The sequence below is a fragment of the Hyperolius riggenbachi genome, chromosome 4 (assembly GCF_040937935.1).
Source record: "Hyperolius riggenbachi isolate aHypRig1 chromosome 4, aHypRig1.pri, whole genome shotgun sequence".
Classification (NCBI taxonomy): Eukaryota; Metazoa; Chordata; class Amphibia; order Anura; family Hyperoliidae; genus Hyperolius; species Hyperolius riggenbachi.
In genome coordinates, this window is record NC_090649.1 from 429,188,937 (window position 1) to 429,208,281 (window position 19,345).

A 19,345-nucleotide genomic window follows, 5' to 3' on the forward strand; every position below is an offset into this window, starting at 1 on the left:
CTCCTCGCCAGGTCCCTCCACGTACACACGCGAAAGAGAGACCAGCGGTGCGACGGAAGCTGTCGCCGACGTTCCTCCTCCCCCCGCCGGAAGCTCCATATACCTCAATGGAGGTTGCTGTCGCTAGTCCGCGTACTCACGCGGACTAGCAACAGTTGCGGCGGAGGTGCGGCGGCGACAGTCGCCAGGCGATTGAAACTTTCAATCGCCTGGCGACATCAGCGACGGACGACAGTTCGGGGTGCGCGCCCGTGCGACGGCGCATACTCACGGGCGACAATTGTAGCCAGTGAGTATGGGCCATAAGTAACATAGGATTAACGGTTTCAGGTTCCCGCAGCAGTGAACAGGATAGCATATGTAAAAAAAAAAAACCTCCATGTCCGTCAGTAAACCAAGGGCCTTATTTATTTGCTATAAATACCTCATAATCCTTGCAAGATGCCTTGTAATAAATGTATCTGGGTGACACATATTTGCAAAAACAAAACAAAAACCCTCTCTACTTTCATCTGATGTTATGTTATAACATTATCAGTCAACAGGCATAGAGTATGAAGAAGGTTCGCAAGCCGAGTGCTTGATAGCCAATAAACTACAGCTTGTATTTTACAGACAGGAAGTTTTGAATCAGGATACATTTGGTTCCTATCATTGCTAAACTAGTTAGCCTTAATTTTATCACCAGAGTTAGGCAAAAAATATCTAAAGCTCACCATACAAAGATCGATTTTGATTACCCATCAATGGGCGCGCAGAAAAAAAAATTGAAGCTGGAGCCGCCGCTGGATGGAGTGGTGCTGTAGAATGTACACAGCACGGAGTAACATCATGCAGAATGGATGGAGTTATGCTTAGGTGGTATGCAGATTTTTATCAGAAAATGTAAAACAAGCATTTAGGCAAAAAATATCTAAAGCTCACCATACAAAGATCGATTTTGATTACCCATCAATGGGCGCGCAGAAAAAAAAATTGAAGCTGGAGCCGCCGCTGGATGGAGTGGTGCTGTAGAATGTACACAGCACGGAGTAACATCATGCAGAATGGATGGAGTTAGGCTTAGGTGGTATGCAGATTTTTATCAGAAAATGTAAAACAGGCAGCAGCGGCTGATTTCCACCAGGGGCCCGTCCAGCCTGCTGTGCAATGCCAGCTGCAGGAACTTTGGATCTAGTACAATTTCTAAGCCCACTAGAATGACATTCCGAAATAAGCCACTTTATTCCCATTCAAGATAAACTGACCCGATTAAAGAAATTACAGGCATTACTGAAATAACTGTTTACATTATTAAAGGTAGGAAATTGCACTCAAAACAAGACACTGAAATTGTTAACATCTGTATTTAGGATCGCCACTTAAGGGTTTAACTCTGCCTGCTTTTCAGGATCCGAGTTCTCCGTAAGCCTTCGGAGTTCACCAAGCAGGAAGCGTTTTGGGAAAACATTAACACGAACAATCGGCACATTCAAAAGGCAAAAAAACTGAAGTGATGGATGAGCGTTTGATTTTTCTAACACACAAAACTGGAGACACTGGCATAAAAGCAGGTTTCCCTGGCATAACTGGGAGCGATAGTAATCTATAGAATGAACTCATTAAGAATAATTTGTGACAAAACTGGGGAACAACCCCCTCCCTCCCCCCCTCCGTAGTTTTATTCTAAGGGAGAAAAAAACAAAACAAAAAAAAAACAAAGTTCATTTTTGTGGTTCTATGATTGTTAAAGGGAACCTTAACTGTATGAAAAAAATAAAAAAAAAAAAATAAATAAATAATAAATTATGAACTTACCTGGGGCTTCTAACATCCCCCTGAAGCAGCCCTGTGCCGGCTCTGTCACTATCCCTCCAGTCCCCCGCAGCAACCCTCTTCCGGCTGGCCGACTGGCGACAGGCCACGGTGCATGCGTAGCCGTGCAAGTCCTCGATCGCGCTCCCATCCATGGATGGGGAGAGCCATTAGGAGGTGGGTGGACCAGGGTTGCGCATCACAACGAAACTGAGTCACTGCGGGGGACTGGAGGATGGGTTTGTCCTGGTGCGGGCACATGGCGGCTGGTAGAAGCCCCTGGTAAGTTAATTTTTTTTTTTATACAGTTAAGGTTCCCTTTAACAATCATAGAACCACAAAAATGAACTTTGTGTTTTTTGTTAATACGGTTAAGGTTCACTTCTGATCTGATTTACAAGCACAATAAAATATCCAATAGACTCGTACAAATGCTTGATTAAAGTTGACCACCTCAGCCTATAAACTGGCATTTGTACGGCAGCCCTCGACCCAGAACTGCTCACCTGCAAGCGACCTGCCCGGTGGATCAACTCACCCATGCGACGCCGGATTCCTTAGATCACATCGCTCCCCACGTGACATAATGCAAGCACCGCTCCGTCGTCCCTCCGCATAACAGAACGCGTTCTCAGCTACACAGCTGACTGTGTCTGTACAGCCCAGCGATGTCACTCAAGGGGATCAGGTACTGATCCGACCGGCGAACATCAATCACAGATGGGTACGCACTTTTGTATTAAACCTAACTATCGACAGTGGCGAAGGTGTATACACACAACCAAATTTGATTGACTAATTTTACCATGTTCATGCAGTATAAAAGCCAACCAATTTTGAACAACATGAACAAATTATATTAGGTAAGCACTCAGTTTATATGGAGGTGGTCATTGGCCAATCAAAATTGGATGAGAGTGTACCAGGCTTTATGGTCAATGCTTTATTACAGAACTGCTAATAGAGACCATGAAGCGTCACTGGATTGGGCTCTCACCTATGCAAAAGCATCTGAAGATAATCAGAAGGAGAGGACTGATTTGTTTTTTTCATTACAGCTGTAAGGACAACTGTGTGGTCTTTGAAGACAATACTAGCAGCTTTCTAATTGCTTAAAATGGGTTAAAACTGTGACATAACATTCAATAAAAATGTGTTTTCCTACTTATTACCCATACAGTTACCAGATTTGCTTTTGTGCACAACTAATATGGTCTGTTTATAAAATTACAAGTTCCAAAAGTATAGTTTATCTGCTCTGAAAGCTGCCAATGTAATTTATTGAATAGCTGCTGTAGTTCTATATTAAAAGCGAATCTAGTGATCACTTCTCAGCTCTCTCTGCTTTTACTGTGTGCACAGCTCAGTTTCAGAACTGCTCCTAATGTATACTAATAGTAGCTGACAAAGGAATGTAAACAGCAGATAATGTAACTGCCTCTTCAGATTCGGCAACAAGCTTTTGGCTCGGTTCACACAGGCGTCATTCGGCGGTGGGTGGTTCACGTAGTTACCTGCCATCTTTTTCAGACGCATGCAGCGCCTGGAAAGGACGGCACTTTTAGCCATCAGGGGCACGCAAACACACAGTGATCTCACAAATGACAGTAAACAATAATGAACGAGGGCACCGTTAGTAAATAAAACGCATGCTACAGAATAATACATAAAATAATTATAATCTTCTACAGCCGTGACTAAAATCCCTAATAAGAGACAGATATCACAGATAAGACACGGCTGCCTCTTGGGGACTGAAATCAAGGACCACCAAGGAAATAAATGTACTCCACACAAAGAAAACAAAAATCAGCACTTTGTAGATGGACTCCTTAGCATTGCAACAGATGTTACAAATTCCGAATCTCTTCAAAACAGTCGGCTGCTTATTTACAAAATTGAAAAGAAGATAAGAAACGAGACATGGCCTATGTCAATAGAAAGATCTTAGGCAAGACATTCTACTTGTATTAACCATTTAGCGGAGAGGGCTCTGGCCTGCAGACAGACCCCGAGACAGCTGCTGTAACTGGGATCCCACACAGATCATAAAGGACCTGTTACTGACGTCAGTGGAAGTAAACATGCAGTCTGAACTGAATTTGTGAGACAGCAACAACCGGACCGGCAGAAGGACTGAAAAATGGACCAGCAGCAGATAGAATCATCAGATTTTTGTACTCAGATGGCACAATCATACTGCAGAACACTTTACAGAGTGTACTGAGCCATTCATATCACTCCCAAGAAGCCACATTTGAATGGTCCCAGCAAGGTGCCAGCAACCCCCCTTAAACGATTTGTTGGCAGGCCCCCCTAACCTCCCATCAAGGGGACCGGAAACTAGGGGGGGGGGGGGGGGCCTGATCCTGTGGCTATACAGAGCACCTGCTCCCAGCGGCGATACAGGTCCTCTTCAGTCCCCGTACACTCTTCAGCTCAGTGTTACAGCACATTGGACATTAGGGGGGACAGCGGAGGACCGGCGGCCAATTCCAGATTTATTTCAGCATAAAATTGATCAGTAATTGGCCAGCAGACAAATCTCTCTCAAATCTGTCCATCATTGCCTGATGTATGGCTACCTTACGTTTTCTCATGAGAGATAATTTTTTATTACATTAATAGCTTTCTAGCACTTTTTAGCTGAAAAGTACCAAAACGTTGGTGAAAAAGTACTATCAAAATTATTTTGGAGTATTTTCTTGCTTTCTGGTGGCTTCAAAAGCATTTTATTGACAAGCTTAAAAAATTATCACCTTGGAGAAAACTCAGGAGAAAAAGTTAATAGCATGTGGGCCATTATGTTAAACATCTCTTGACTTCCCACCAGTATCCTCCCCCACATCAGACTAGAGCTCTTAACTTCAATACGAAATCTGAGTAAAGATCTTGGTCACTGGTATTTAGCCATATTTTTTTAAGCCAGGAGTTGTCTGCACATTAGGAGAGTTGTCATTAACATATGTGAATCGTGTGGAATGTTTATAGTACAATAATAATGCCAAGAGTCAGGGCAGATTATGAACAACAGATAAATCACACCTCGTGCTCCTTTCATGTTCAGGGTTCAGTAGCAGATGTTTGGCAACACAAGGCTGGGTCACAGAGAATGACTGCCACTCAGGTTTTCAAGTTCTACTTATTTGGATAGAGGTCAGACATTAAACAGGAAAACATCTTGGGTACTTTACAACCTTGACTTGTCTCATTTTCTCCTTCACAGACTAAAACCTGCAGAGGCTGCACGGAGGCCTGGGCCAAACACAAGAAGACCTGCTTCAGCGGGAATGTGTCTTTTTTTCTCTCAACCATTATTTTGTCCGATTACATTTACTATGATAAAGAAAAAATTTTTCTTCCACAAAAAATGTTTTTTTAATAAGGAAACTTTAAAGAGACTCTGTAACAAATTTTTCAGCCTTAGTTCTTCTATCCTACAAGTTCCTATGCCTGTTCTAATCTGCTCTGGCTTACTGCAGTCTTTCCTAACTGCACTGTCTCTGTAATAAATCAATGTATCTTTCCTCTGTCCTGTTTGTCGGGCTAAGGATTGATTGTGTGGAATGTGCAGGGCTGCTTGTGATTGGTAGAAGCGATACACACCCTCTGCAGGCCCCCTGCACACTGTGAATGACTCAAACACTATGCTTAGCTGAGCCTATTAGAAGCTGGTTAGTTTGTTTGTAAACACTGCCTAAAACTGTTAATTACAAGCCAGGATTGCAGCAGAGAGTGGCAGAAACAGCACAGAGTGGCACAGGAGAAAATAATGAATAGAATGGTATGTTTTTTATTGTAAGAATATTAGAGTACAGATTCTCTTTAAAGCAGGGGTGCCCAATAGGTCGATCGCGATCTACCGGTAGATCGCGACAGCCTGATCAGTAGATCGCGGCCTCTTGGCCGCGTCCCATTGAATTTAGCAGCCAGCAGCTGTAGAACGCAGTTTCTGCTGCTGGCCGCGAAGGAGGAGAGAGCCTGGCCAATCAGGGGAGAAGAGGCGCGCAGCCAATCAGGGGAGGAGAGACGCGCAGAGTTCTGACTCCACTCACGCTGCCCACCGGAGCCTCCATCAGCCGCGGCTGAGGGAGTGAAGACCTGGTCGCCACGACGGGAAGACACCGGCCCTATACCCAGGTAACCTATACTGAAGGGACCTATACCCGGCTAACCTATACTGAAGGGACCTATACCCAGCTAACCTATACCGAAGGGACCTTTACCCAGCTAACCTATACCTAAGGGACCTATATCCAGCTAACCTATGCTGAAGGGACCTATACCCAGCTAACCTATACTGAAGGGACCTATACCCAGCTAACCTATCCTGAAGGGACCTATACCTAACTACATTTCTGGGGGGGGTTGCATTTAAAACATCGGTAGATCTCCTGGCCTCTGCGAATTTTAAAGTAGCTCGCGAGCCTAAAAAGTGTGGGCACCCCTGCTTTAAAGGAAACCTAATACTTTAAACACACAAGCATTTATACTTCCCATACCTGGGCCCTGTAGGCTTTGGGCTCCCTCGCAGCCTTTCTGGTCTGCTTTGCTGTCTTGCAGTGAGAACCTATACATTGCCCAGTCTCACTCCACTGCGCTGGTGCGTTCTACGCAAATGCTGTCTGCCAACACTAACTGCGAAGACACAAAACGCTCCCGGCTACAGTAGTGTGATCAGGAGGCGCACAGAGCTGGGACTGCACAAGCACAGTGGAGAGCGACTGACCAATTTACCGGAGTTGACTGCAGGACAATGGAGCAGCCCAGGACGATGGGGAGGAAGCCCACTGCCTACAGCAGGCTGGAGAAAGCCCCAGGTAAGTATAAATGTGTTTTACGTCTCAGGTACGCTTTAAAGTCTAAATTAATCTTTAACAAAATGTTTTACTGTAAAACAGTTTGTCGTTCACACAGTAGATCTAGGTGTACTTGCAGCAGTCCCCCCCCCCCCCATTAAAGCAAACCTGCCACTCAGATAACAGAAGTTGGATGCTTAAAGCCCCGGGATGGTCCATAGGCTTGATCAATCATTCATAAGCCCACAGTTGCTGTGCAGGGTCCTTTGAAACATATCTGACAAGAGCTTGTTGGACATGTTCTTGTGGCCGCTCTCCCCTCCATGTTGAGCGTGGCGGTACTGCGCATGTGTGAGTACGACAGCATCTGCGCAGTAAGCTGAAGTAGTCAGTCCACAAGCGGCTTCGATCAACATCACAGGTGTGACCATTATTTATTTATTTATTTATTGTATTTATAAAGCGCCAACATATTACGCAGCGCTGAACATTAATTTAGGTTACAGACAATATTTAGGGGTGACATACAGCAATATGACAATACAGGAATACAAGAAAACCAGATCACACAGCACAGTATTAGTACAAGGTAATGCTCAGTCAGTCACTGGATGAAGCATGGAGATTAGGCAAGTTATGTTCACTCAGATGCATAGCATGGGTTCACAGTAATGGAGGTGCCAGATCAGGTAGGACACAAAAGGAGGAGGACCCTGCCCAAAGGCTTACAACCTAGAGGGAGAGGTAAGGACACGAATGGTAGGGGACCAGAGTTCAGCTGTAGGTTTAGAGCACTTGTGAGGGGTAGTAGGCCAGAGTTAAAAGGTGAGTTTTGAGGGCTTTCTTGAAGATGTTGAAGGAGGGGGCTGCCCTAATGGGTGAAGGTAGGGAGTTCCATAGTGTTGGAGCAGCTCTTGAGAAGTCCTGGAGGCGTGCATGGGACTGGGTGATGCGGGGGGCGGTTAGGCGAAGTTCATTGGAAGAGCGGAGTGAGCGGCTAGGTGTGTACCTCTGAGTAAGATCGGAAATGTAGGTTGGACAGGTTTTGTGGACAGATTTGTAGGTCAGACACAGTATCTTGAATCTGATTCTGGACTGGATAGGAAGCCAGTGGAGGGATTCTAGGAGGGGATCTGCCGTGGTGGAGCGATGGGAGCAGTGGATAATTCTGGCTGCCGCATTCATGATGGACTGCAGTGGGGCTGTTCGGGTCATAGGGAGACCAGACAGCAGGGCATTGCAGTAGTCAAGGCGGGAAATTACGAGGGCATGGATGAGGAGTTTGGTGGTGGCAGAGGTCAGGAAAGGGCGAATCTTACAGATGTTACGAAGGTGGAAGTTGCAGGACTTTGTGAGGTTTTGGATGTGGGAAGTGAAGGAGAGTGCGGAGTCCAGGGTGACACCCAGACAGCGGGCTTGAGAGGTAGGGTGAATGGTAGTGTGGTTAACAGTGACATGCACATCTGGGAGGTTCGTGGATGGCCGGGGTGGGAAGATCATAAATTCCGTTTTGTCTAGATTTAGTTGACCATAGTCAAGTATTACACCTACGCTTGTAAACGGAGGAGAGTGTGGTTGTGAAGAAGATGAGGGTACTGGCCTGGAGGTGGGGAGGTTGAGGAAGACATGGGAAGGCTCTGGACTATCCACTTAGGCAAGTATGTATTTTTTTTTTTTTTTTTTTTTTTAAAAGGACCGGTGTTGCAAAAATCTTAAAATTTAAACTACATGTTAACATCTACAAATAAGAAGTACGTTTCTTCCAGAGTTAAAGGGGCCATAAATTACTTTTCTCCTATGTCGCTGTCACAGTAAGTAGTAGAAATCTGACATTACTGACTTTGGGCTATTTTTTTTTTTTTTTTTTTTTTAATTTGGACTAGCCCATCTATTCATAGCGACTTCTTTGGGTTTTCTTTATTTTTAAAAGCACTTAGTGAATGGCAGTTTCTATGTCCAACTGCCAAAAAAAGTGTACGATGAGCAGTGAGGCTGGCCAGCACCATTGTATAATCCTTTTCAGGGAATGTCTTTGTAAAGAATAAAGGGCATGCCGAGAATCCCACATGAAGAGATGGACTAACCCTTTACCTGTCGGTAATGTCAGATTTCTACTACCTACTGTCAGTGACAATCAACATAGGAGAAAAGTCATTTATGGCTCATTTTACTCTGGAAGAAATGCATTTATTTTTATGAGTTTTAAATTTAAGATTTTTGCGACAGTTCCTCTTTAAATGTTACAGGTTTGCTTTAACTATTTACCATTGTAAGACTTTGTGGTCCAATTCTAATGATAATCTATGAGAGCCAGGGCTGTAAGAAACAGAGGTAGCAAGGAAGCTGCTTCGGGGCAAAGAAGAAAAACCAAAGTTAATACACCCCATGATTATAGCCACCTACTAACAATCGCCTCTGGCAGCACAGCCTGCATCCAGGTGTCATGGGAGTAACTCAGTAAGACGCTGGATGGCTACTAGAGGTGCCATACAGACAGTTGTGCATTCGATAGTTTGGTCGATTTTATTTCTGAATATGATGACCAAGGTGGCCTAACACTGCTTGATTGTGTGGAGGTCTGGGGATTTTGGGGGCCAGGGAAATTTCGCTCAAAACGACTAGGCAGAGAAGGCTCACCGGAACAGGCTGGTGATGGGTCTTGAGAATCGAGAGGACTGCCCCTTCCCGAGTTGATGCACCCCGTAGGGGCACAGATACGCTCCAAAATGTGTACACAGTAGACAAGACACAGAACTTACTGAATAGGAAGAGCTGTGATTCAAACGCAGGTCTCCTGTATTAGAAATAAAGACCTTAACCTGTACACTATCCAGCCACACTAGATAAAACTCAGCAGCGGTGGCTGATATCAACCTCCTCAGAGAAAAAAAAAAAAGTTGGGGCCATTGAAGGGTAAGACAGCTTCAATAGTCTATCTTTAGAGACTGATTTGCTTATTTTCTTCCCTTCTATAGATAAACTATACATAAATATTGCTGCTATTTTTTGTACTGCCTTATTGAACAAAAAAATTTTTTTATGCCCAAACCCATCAAAATCCAGGACATTCAAGGGCATTTAAAGCATTTACTCCCGTAAAAAGAAGTCACATTTACCTGAATGTTTGGATTCTGTCCATTGATATCAGCTTTGGAGAGGTCAGGAAAGTTTGGAAGATCCAGAAGGAATGAGCCGGTTCCATCCCTTTGTAAAGGAGAATGTCCATCAGTCATAAAGTGATGTTTGGGAAGAGACCGGCGTGCTGCTTGGTCATCCAGATATTCTGGTCTTTCACCATGGGGAAATGGATAGTTGCTTTCAGAGAAGGGCTCTCCATTCTACAGGCAGGAAAAATAAAAACACATCTATGCATTAGGAGATGTGCAATATTATAACAGGTTTATACAGTTAAGACATTTTTTATGCAGCATTTGTTAGATAGAGTACATTAACTGTTCTCAGCGGGGTTCATGATGAAATGTCCCTACCAACTCGTAGAGCTTATTTTCAGGAAAGCCAGTTGTTTTTTTAGACGTTGGAGGATTTAGAATCTCAACACTACAGATCTTCGTTCTCAATGACTACCTCAAAGACTCGATCCTAGATGACTAGATCCTACGATGATGAGTTTATCATCCCTCTGTTCTCTGACAGCAGTGGACAAATGAATATGACATTTAAAAGTCAGTATATCCAACCCAGGATCCCGCAGGAATTTTTAAGTAGACAGCTTAACAGACAATCTAAAAAAAAAAAAAAAAAAGTGTAAATCTAAAAGGACAGCAACAAGAGGGATATGATGGCTGCCATATTTATTTCATTCAAAACAATACAATTTGCCTGGCTATCCTGCTGACCCTCTGCCTCTAATACTTTTAGCCATAGACCCTGAAGAAGCATGCAGGAGATCAGGTGTTTCTGACATCATAGTCAGACCTGACTATTAGCAGCATGCTTGTTTTTGTGCTCTTTAGACATTGCTGCAGCCAAACAGGCCAGCAGGGTTGCCAGGAAACTGGTATTGTTGAAAAGGAAATAAATATGGCTGCCTCTATATTCTTCTCTCTTCAGTTGTCCTTTAAGGACCCTTTGGTACCGGACTCATGCGAGGCATCAGGCCATGTAGTAAGGTAACCCAGCAATACATCAAAGCTGTTAAGCTGCATACACAATTCTGATGAAACTTGGCCAAGGTGGTTGATAACGAGAATGCCCCACCAATTCTTCAGCCAGTGATCAGCCAGGTGGATAGATTCTGCCATGCACCAGCCAAGAACATTGTTATTTACACTCACTCCACCAGCCATGTGATGTCACTCTCGTGCCACTCCATTGGCCCTCCTTCCCCTGCATAACAGAACATGTTGCTATCCCACATGGTATACATACAAAAAACATGCAGTGAAAAGCATTCCTTTCAACAAAAATAGGACAGTTATGACCAGGTTAAATCGATTCATTTGACTTATTACTGTCACAAGCAAAGTGACTTTGTGGATGCAGCTCTGTATAACGAGAATTGAAAACAATTGAACATTGGGGACACCAAGCAACCACCCCCAATGAGATAAGCCATAGCTGTTAAAACCGCAAAAAAAAAAAAACACAAACAAACACAAAAACACAAACCCAAACAAACCAAACAAAACCACAAACCTCTTTACCCTGTAAGGAGACCTTCAAAACCATTTAGCAAAAACATAGAATGCAGTTTTATCATCTTTACCTAGAGGTTTCATCATCTAACTAGATCAGGGCTCAGGAACAGGGGCGTAGCAATAGGGGGTGCAGAGGTAGCGACCGCATCGGGGCCCTTGGGCCAGAGGGGCCCCGGAGGACCCTCCCTCAACCACAGTATTAGCTCTCTATTGGTCCTGTGCTCATAATAATCACTTCTATAGATACTTTGAACAGTGGTAATCATTAACAAACTACTTCCCATTCCCTTCTTGCACCTCTGACACTGTAGTTGCCATTGGCAGGTTTTTGTGCACCGTATTAATTGTTATGTATAGAGTGCTTGGGGGGCCCCATTGTAAAACTTGCATCGGGGTCCACAGCTCCTTAGCTACGCCACTGGTCAGGAACCTTTGTCTGAGAGAGCCATAAACGCCACATATTTTAAAAAGTACTTCCGTGAGAGCCATACAATAGGTTTCAAACTGGGGCAGCAGAACTCACGTCCCTGCTGCCATAGTGATATATATACAGTTGATCCGCCAGGCAGCAGAAGTGTCAGACAAGTCTTCAGCTTTTCTCTTGGGTTTCAGCAATTTCCTGAGAGCCAGACAGGAGAAATACTGACTAACAGCTTGTACAATTACTTAGGTGTTGATTCAGTTTGTAGGGCGAGATCCCCACACTTTCATTGGCCCAATAGATTGCCTGTCACTTGGCAGGCAGCCTATCAGGCCAAAGGGCGGGGATCTCATCCTACAAAGTCACTGGACCTGACAGGGTCCAGAGTGGGACAATAGGAGCAGCCATTGTTTGTTTTGGGATAGCGTGAGTAAGTTAGTAGTGCATGCTACAGCAGTAGCGTGTCTACTTTGAAAATGTTACGTGCACTGCCACACTAAGCTGCGCTGCTTGAGCAGTGTAGCTTAGTGAATCAACCCCTACTGATTTGTATGTGAGCCACATGTAGCCATCAAAAGAGCCACATCTGGCTCCCGAGCCATAGGTTCCCCACCCCTGAACTAGATGTTATAAAGGTTATACACACCTTCAGCAAGGCACCATTAAAATCTGTTGTAATATATACCTAATAAACTATACTGTTGGATGGTGTAAATGGTTTATGCCTGTGCATTTCCATCACTTATAACTAAAGAAGCTCCTTAGTGGGAATGACTGAATATTTTCTAGAACACTAAAAATAGTCCCCATTTTCCTACTTTTAGACATGCCCTCAGATAAGTGAGCTTTTCTCAGTCTTTGAGAACACATGACTACCAGTCTTCTACAGATGCAGACAGGTTTGATCAGTGATTAGACGGTTAGGGCTGATTCCCATGGGTAGTAAACACAATGTTTTTTTTTTTTTTTTGACCGACCAAACAGTCATTTAGAAAAGGGATCTACCGCCATTCCATTCAAATGAATGGAAGCATTTTTTACACTACAGTGACAGCAGTTGGCCTTGTTCGTGTAAACATTGCGGTAGATCCCATTGTCTCGGGTGCTACATGTAGAGTTCAGCATCGGCTGCGCTCACAGTTCCATGTCCTCCTAGGGGCTCAAAAAATGCGATGGTGGAACAACAGGAACCAATGCCATACACTCCTCCGTGCAGCAACAGAAAAATGTGGGATTGGCTAAACAAGACACAGAGAAGAAGCCTGTGTGAGCCAGCCTTCAACCTGAGAGCCCCAGTATAGATTTTACTATGTAGTAACCAATCAGCCATAAAATGCATTCTAAGCTGGAACCTCAAAAGGGAAGTGAAAGAAAAAAAAAATAGGAATAAGGTACAAAGCATTAAACCAAACATTGTATTTCCCCAATGGAAATGAAAATCATTTGAAGTCAGGACTGGGTTCTCGTTTCCACAACCCAACCCATTTCCAGTATTTGCTAAAACCTTTAAGCTGTTAATAACCAAACTACCTTTGGGGATATTGATTGTTTCAGGCTTAGTTTCCACGGGATGTGGGTCACTGGTTCTGCTATTATTCCGCTGCTTCTCAGTTTTGGTGTGCATATTACACCTTCCTTCAACACCCACCCCAGTCCTCACCACAAGGTGGAAAAGCATTGCGTGTCATGCTATCCATGCCTGGGTGTGGCAACAGCAAGGCGTGAGGATCTGGGAAAGTGGTAGGTAGTGTGCACATGTCCCAGATTTTTCTTCTATGCATATGTGCACACAGGCTCTCAGGTGAGATAAAAAGTCAGATTTGTTCAGTCCAGGGTGTCCTGCTTTGGGAATCACATGTCTCAGGTGGAGATTCGGATTTTGAGCTGGCGGTTTTGTTTTTTTCTTAATTTTTGCTTTGTTTGGGACAAACATTAGGTTTTCCCAAGTAGAGAGCATTTTCAGCTTTATTTTGTTTTCTTATTGCTGGATATTATTTCTGTTTTGAATATTGGGCATATGTTGAACACTGATTTGTTCAAGTCAGCTCAAAGTGAATGCTGAGAAATCAGAGCAGGTTTCGTCGTCACCTCCCGCTCGGCGGGTTTTCAGCAGACAGTACAGCATGTGTACAATCTGTCGGTGGACTGATAAGGCTGTTTCTGAGCGATCCGCCCGGCGGATTATCAGCCTCATCAGTCCGCCGACAGACTGTACACACGCCGTACTGTCTGCTGAAAAACCTGCCCGGCGGGAGGTGACGACGGACCCGTCGTTGCCTTTCGTCAGGTGTGTGTACGAGCCTTAACCTTCCTAGCGTTCTATTAAGATCGCCAGGGAGGCTGCGGGAGGGTTTTTTTTTTAATAAAAAAACAAAAAACTATTTCATGCAGCCGACTGAAAGTTTGCTGCATGAAAGCCCACTAGAGGGCACTCCGGAGGCGTTCTTCCGATCGCCTCCGGCGGCCAGAAGTAACACGGAAGGCCGCAATGAGCGGCCTTCCGTGTTTCGCTTACCTCGTCGCCATGGCGACGAGCGGAGTGACGTCATGGACGTCAGCCGACGTCCTGACGTCAGCCGCCTCCGATCCAGCCCTTAGCGCTGGCCGGAACTTTTTGTTCCGGCTACGCTGGGCTCAGGCGGCTGGGGGGGACCCTCTTTCGCCGCTGCATGCGGCGGATCGCCGCGCTGCAGTGGCGATCAGGTAGCACACGCGGCTGGCAAAGTGCCGGCTGCGTGTGCTGCTTTTTATTTGAGCCAAATCGGCCCAGCAGGGCCTGAGCGGCAGGCTCCGGCAGTACTGGACGAGCTGAGCTCGTCCAGACCGCTCAGCAGGTTAAGGCTGTGTTCCCACTAGAGTGGATGCAAAATGGCAGGATGCGCTTTTACCCATGTCCATTGTGCATCTGCAGCGATCGCCGCTCATTTGTCCTGCCGCCGATCGGTCCCCCTATATTCAGCCTGGAGACCAGCAGAAGCATGAGGCTCTCCATAGGCTGCATTATGCCAATTCTCCCGAGCAACAGGGAGACTTTTCATTGGTCCACCATGAACCGATAAGAATTCTCCCTGTTGCTGAGGATTCCCATTGGTCATTTGCAGCCCAATGGGGATCCCCATGTTACTTTCCTGTGTACAGGAAGCGAGCAGCATATCCCTGGGCAGATGCAGACTCATCCACCTGCCCAGAATTATCGCGGACTGCACAGACGTGCGGTCCACTTACTGCAACGGATCCCACGGATCCGCTGCAGAGTGACAAGTGTGAACGGCTCCCATTTATAAACTAGCAGCCATTAACTGTCCATTTAGTGATGAGATCAAATAAAATTAAAGTTTTGGTGTTGGTAAAATACAAACACTGCCTTATGTTTCATCCCTCGTTACTGGTCCTATGTTACACTGTTATAGACTAAGGCCCCGTTCACACTTACGTTTTGCCATGCAAACGGACCTGATCCTGATCGGATCAGGACCTGATCCGGATCAGAACCGTACGGTTCCGATCCGGATCCGGTCCGTTTGCATCAGGCATGCATCAGGCTGCCATCTGGATCCGTGGGCAAAAAATAGCGAAATTTTAAGAAAAAAAAAGTTGGGGTCAGCAGAAGGTGCACCTGGTGCACCTGTAGAATCAGGTTCCTCCGCTGTAGGCCTCACCTCCACCTCCGACATTCTGCCAAACAGCTCCAGCACGTCTGTCACTGCTGCTCCACTCCAGACATGCTTGGCCCATGTGTCCCCATCCAAAATGGCCGCTTGGATACGCATAGGAAGTGGGGTAGAACGTCAGGTGTTTGTAGGCAGTGTGTTCTGTGCCTTCCGTTTTCCATTGGTTTCTGTGTTCCGGATGGTGCTGTCAGGCTCAGGTCCGGCTCCGGTCCGGGTGCGTGGGCCGGAGATCCGGACCCAAAAAATAGCGCATGCTGGAAAACTGTCCGGAGTCCGGTCCTGCTCCATACTGTACGGAACGTACGTATGTGAACGTCCGCATAGCCTTTGCATTGCTATGCGGAACGTGCGTTCCATTTGTACAGTATACGGTCCGGATCCAATCAGGCGGATCCGGACAGGGAACGATAATATGAACCAGGTCTAAAGGTGAACTCAGGAATTAGCCGGATATTTTGAGTATTTCTCTGACTTAACGAAAATGGCACCTAAAGATAATGATACATCCAGTAACCATAACTCTCCTGCCCCATTTTTCATGGGTCTTTGATGTTCTTGTTTGTAATAAAAAGCATAGTAGAATTCACACAGCTATTACCTCTGCTTAAAAAAAAAAAATTTGCTTAAAGGGAACCTTTACCAAGAGGGATATGGATGTTTCCTTTTAAACCATGTCAGTTTCTTGGCAGTCCTGCTGATCCTACTGGATGCAGTAGTGGCTGAATCACACACCTGAAACAAGCATGCAGCTAATCCAGTCTGAGGCCCAGTGCACACCAAAACCGCTAGCAGATCCGCAATACGCTAGCGGTTTTGGGAGCTGATTTCAGAGCGATTCTAGGTATGTTTAGAGAGGTTTTCTAAACATACCTAGCGGTTTTGCGTGCGTTTTTGTGTAGCAGATTACACATATTGTTACAGTAAAAGCTGTTACTGAACAGCTACTGTAACAAAAATGCCTGGCAAACCGCTCTGAACTAGCGTTTTTCAGAGCGGTTTGCGTTTTTCCTATACTTTACATTGAGGACGAAACGCTTCCGAAAACCGCAAACGCGCAGCAGGAGGCGCGTTTGCGGCTTGGCAAAAACCGCAAACCGCCGGTGTGCACCATCCCATTGCAATACATTAGACAAGCGTTTTTAGAGGCGGATGCGGCCGGCGGATCGCTCCAAAAACCGCTCGGTGTGCACTGGGCCTGACTCCATTCAGAGCACCTGATCTGCATGCTTGTTGAGGGGCTGTGGCTAAAAGTATTAGAGACACAGGATAAGCAGGATAGTCGGGTAACTGGTATTGGCCTCAATTCACTAAGCTTATCTCCTGTCTTTAATAAAGTTTCTCTAGTTATCACCATGGTGATAAGGCATGTAATATTCAGGAAACATTTTACCTCAGGCAAACCTAAAGTTAACTCTTCTATCTTGAAGTTAACTTTTCAATCCTTAAAATAAAACTCCAGAGTTAGACAGGTTGTTAATTAACTGCATGTGAAAATAACTACAGAGGTGGTAACTTAAGGAATGAAGAGATAAGATAACTCTCTCACTGTGTGGAGGTACGTTTTTCTCTTGCCTTATCTCCAGCATCATCTTAGTGAATTGAGGCCATGGTTTTAAAAAACAATCCATATCCTTCTCAGTTTAGGAATTCCTCCTGGTTTCTAATAGCTACAGGAGCGGCCATGTTCCTCTCTACCTGCCCTTATTTACATAAGTCAGATGCCATCTTCACACCTTTCCTCTGGATAAGCCCTTTGAAGCAGTTCTCCCAATTACCCAACCCCCTCCTCTGGATGAAAGGTATTGTTTACCTTTTGCTAATGTGTGCATTAAAACAATTAAATTAGTCCTTAGCTGCCTGAAACCTCCGCAAAAAAACAAACATTAAAAAACAAAACAAAACAAAACAAAAACAAAAAAAACCCCACACATCGTAGTGACCTCGGAGAAGCTGTATTGTGAGAATAGATGACATGCGTGGCAGCACTGCAGTTCTGTCCTCAGTGCCCTGACCTCAGAAGAACTGTTTATTGGCCATAAACTGCACTGCTATGTGCCCCCTCATTTCATGCCAAAACCCCCTCACGTTTTTCTTTTCTTTTCTACAATTTCACAAATTTAACCTTTGTTAACTAAACTTTTAACCTTCCCACATTTTAAAAACCTCATTTGGCCTCACGCTGGGTAGCTGCTGGGGCATCTTGGCGGGAAGCAGACCTTACAGTAAAATATATCAGTTTGTTGCCAGGAAGAAAAAAAATACACGCCGAAAAAGAATATCAAGTACTTAACTATGCAAAGGGTTAATAGCAGTAAGCTTTCTTTTTATTCCTCAAGGGCCCTAATCTTCTACTATGTCAATGTTCTATTGTTACAACTTCAAAGAGTCCCTGCTGCAAGAGACACACAGTCAATGTGAAAAGGGAGAGCACTGGATTTACTGCTTGACTTCATTCCCTTTAAACAGGACAGTCATCAAAACCCAAAGAAACAGAAAAGTCCTCAAGATGCAGCCTAGCAGTAGGAGATCTCAAGAAAGTGCAAGCTTAAAAAAAAAAAAAAAAAAAAAAAAAAAAAAGGTAGTTTGTCATATTTTTTTTTTTTTAAAAAAAGTGTTTGTTTTTTTGTTGTTTTTTTAAGTCAGGCAACTATGAAATCATACCATTTATTGGCATAACTTAGAGAAAAACAAAAAGTAAGCTTTTGGCTAATAAGCCTTCTTCAGACTTTGTTTCTATCCAGTGTATACAAGTTGTGTGTTGCTGTTTATTAACAAGATTTTAATGCAAAGGCTTATTAGCCGAAAGCTGACTTTTTGTTTTGCTCCAAGTTAGCCAATAAATAGTATCATGCTGATTCAAAACTTCTTGCTTTTACTGATGGCTAACAGTAGAAAACACTCTACTGCTACTCCCTTGAATCATACCTGAGTACCTGAAGTGACCTGTAATTGGATGAGATAACCAAGTCTGAATCTTACATAGAACTAGTTGTAAGGGTGGCCACACTTTTTTTTTTTTTAATACATTTTTTAAAATTTGAGAATTACCGCACTTGTGGTTACTTTTGAAACATCTGAACACACAAGTGTTCAATTATCCCCCCAATTATGAAAAAAAAAATAAAAACCACACACCTCTGGAAAATGTTCTCTCCTTTCCTTCTTAAAGAGAACCTGAACTGAAAATAAAAAGTCAAAATAAACATACAGGTCATACTTACCTCCCGCGTCGTCTACTCATCAATCTCTTTCTCTCCTGAGTCCTGTTTGTCCACTGTGATCAATGGAATTCTCTGTCCTCCATTTTGAAAATGGCCATTACCCCATAACAGCTTCGTGGTCAGAACACTGTTAAACTGTTATATCGCCCACTTGAGCCATAGGGAAACATGGACATTACCTTGCACATTCAGTTGTAACTGACAGCAGCTGATATATAACTGACAGCAACTGGTATATTTCATTTCTGACAAAATGTCAGAACTGGAAGGGATCACTGTAAGAAGAAAATTGTGAGCCTCTGAGAGAGGAACTGATGGTGAGGTTAGTATGTAATTCATTTGCAGGTACATCATGTGTTTATTTTAAATAATTTTACTCTGTTCAGGTTCCCTTTAACCCTACACTCACCATTACTTACCATTTATTTTGGAGATCTAGAAGGTACATAAGCAATTTTAATTGTATGTTGGACAATGCTACTAGACTGGAGAGAGAGGTGTGTGTGTGTGTGTGTGTGTGTGTGTGTGTGTGTGTGTGTGTGTGTGTGTGTGTGTGTGTGTGTGTGTGTGTGTGTGTGTGTGTGTGTGTGTGTCATGTGCTCACCTCTCACCTGGAGTGAGAAAGGATTATAGAGCTTCAGTGGCGTAGCCAAGGAGCTTTGGGCCCCAGTGCAAGTTTTATTGGGACCTCTCCCCCCCACCCTTTGTTTCATTATACTACCTATTTTTGGGTGCCTCCACCCCCCAATACTATACATTATACCTCCTTTGGAGGTGTTCC

At 44.3% G+C, this 19,345-nt stretch overlaps 1 protein-coding gene across 1 annotated transcript in view; it reads right to left on the minus strand.

Moving 5' to 3' along the window:
- The window catches only part of ISM1 (isthmin 1), an 82,932-nt gene that overhangs the window by 19,356 nt on the left and 44,231 nt on the right, over nucleotides 1–19,345 (minus strand). Inside the window, exon 2 of the mRNA XM_068232475.1 lies at nucleotides 9,710–9,931. Coding sequence (XP_068088576.1) covers nucleotides 9,710–9,931 — 222 coding nt within the window. The remainder of the gene's footprint in view (nucleotides 1–9,709; nucleotides 9,932–19,345) is intronic.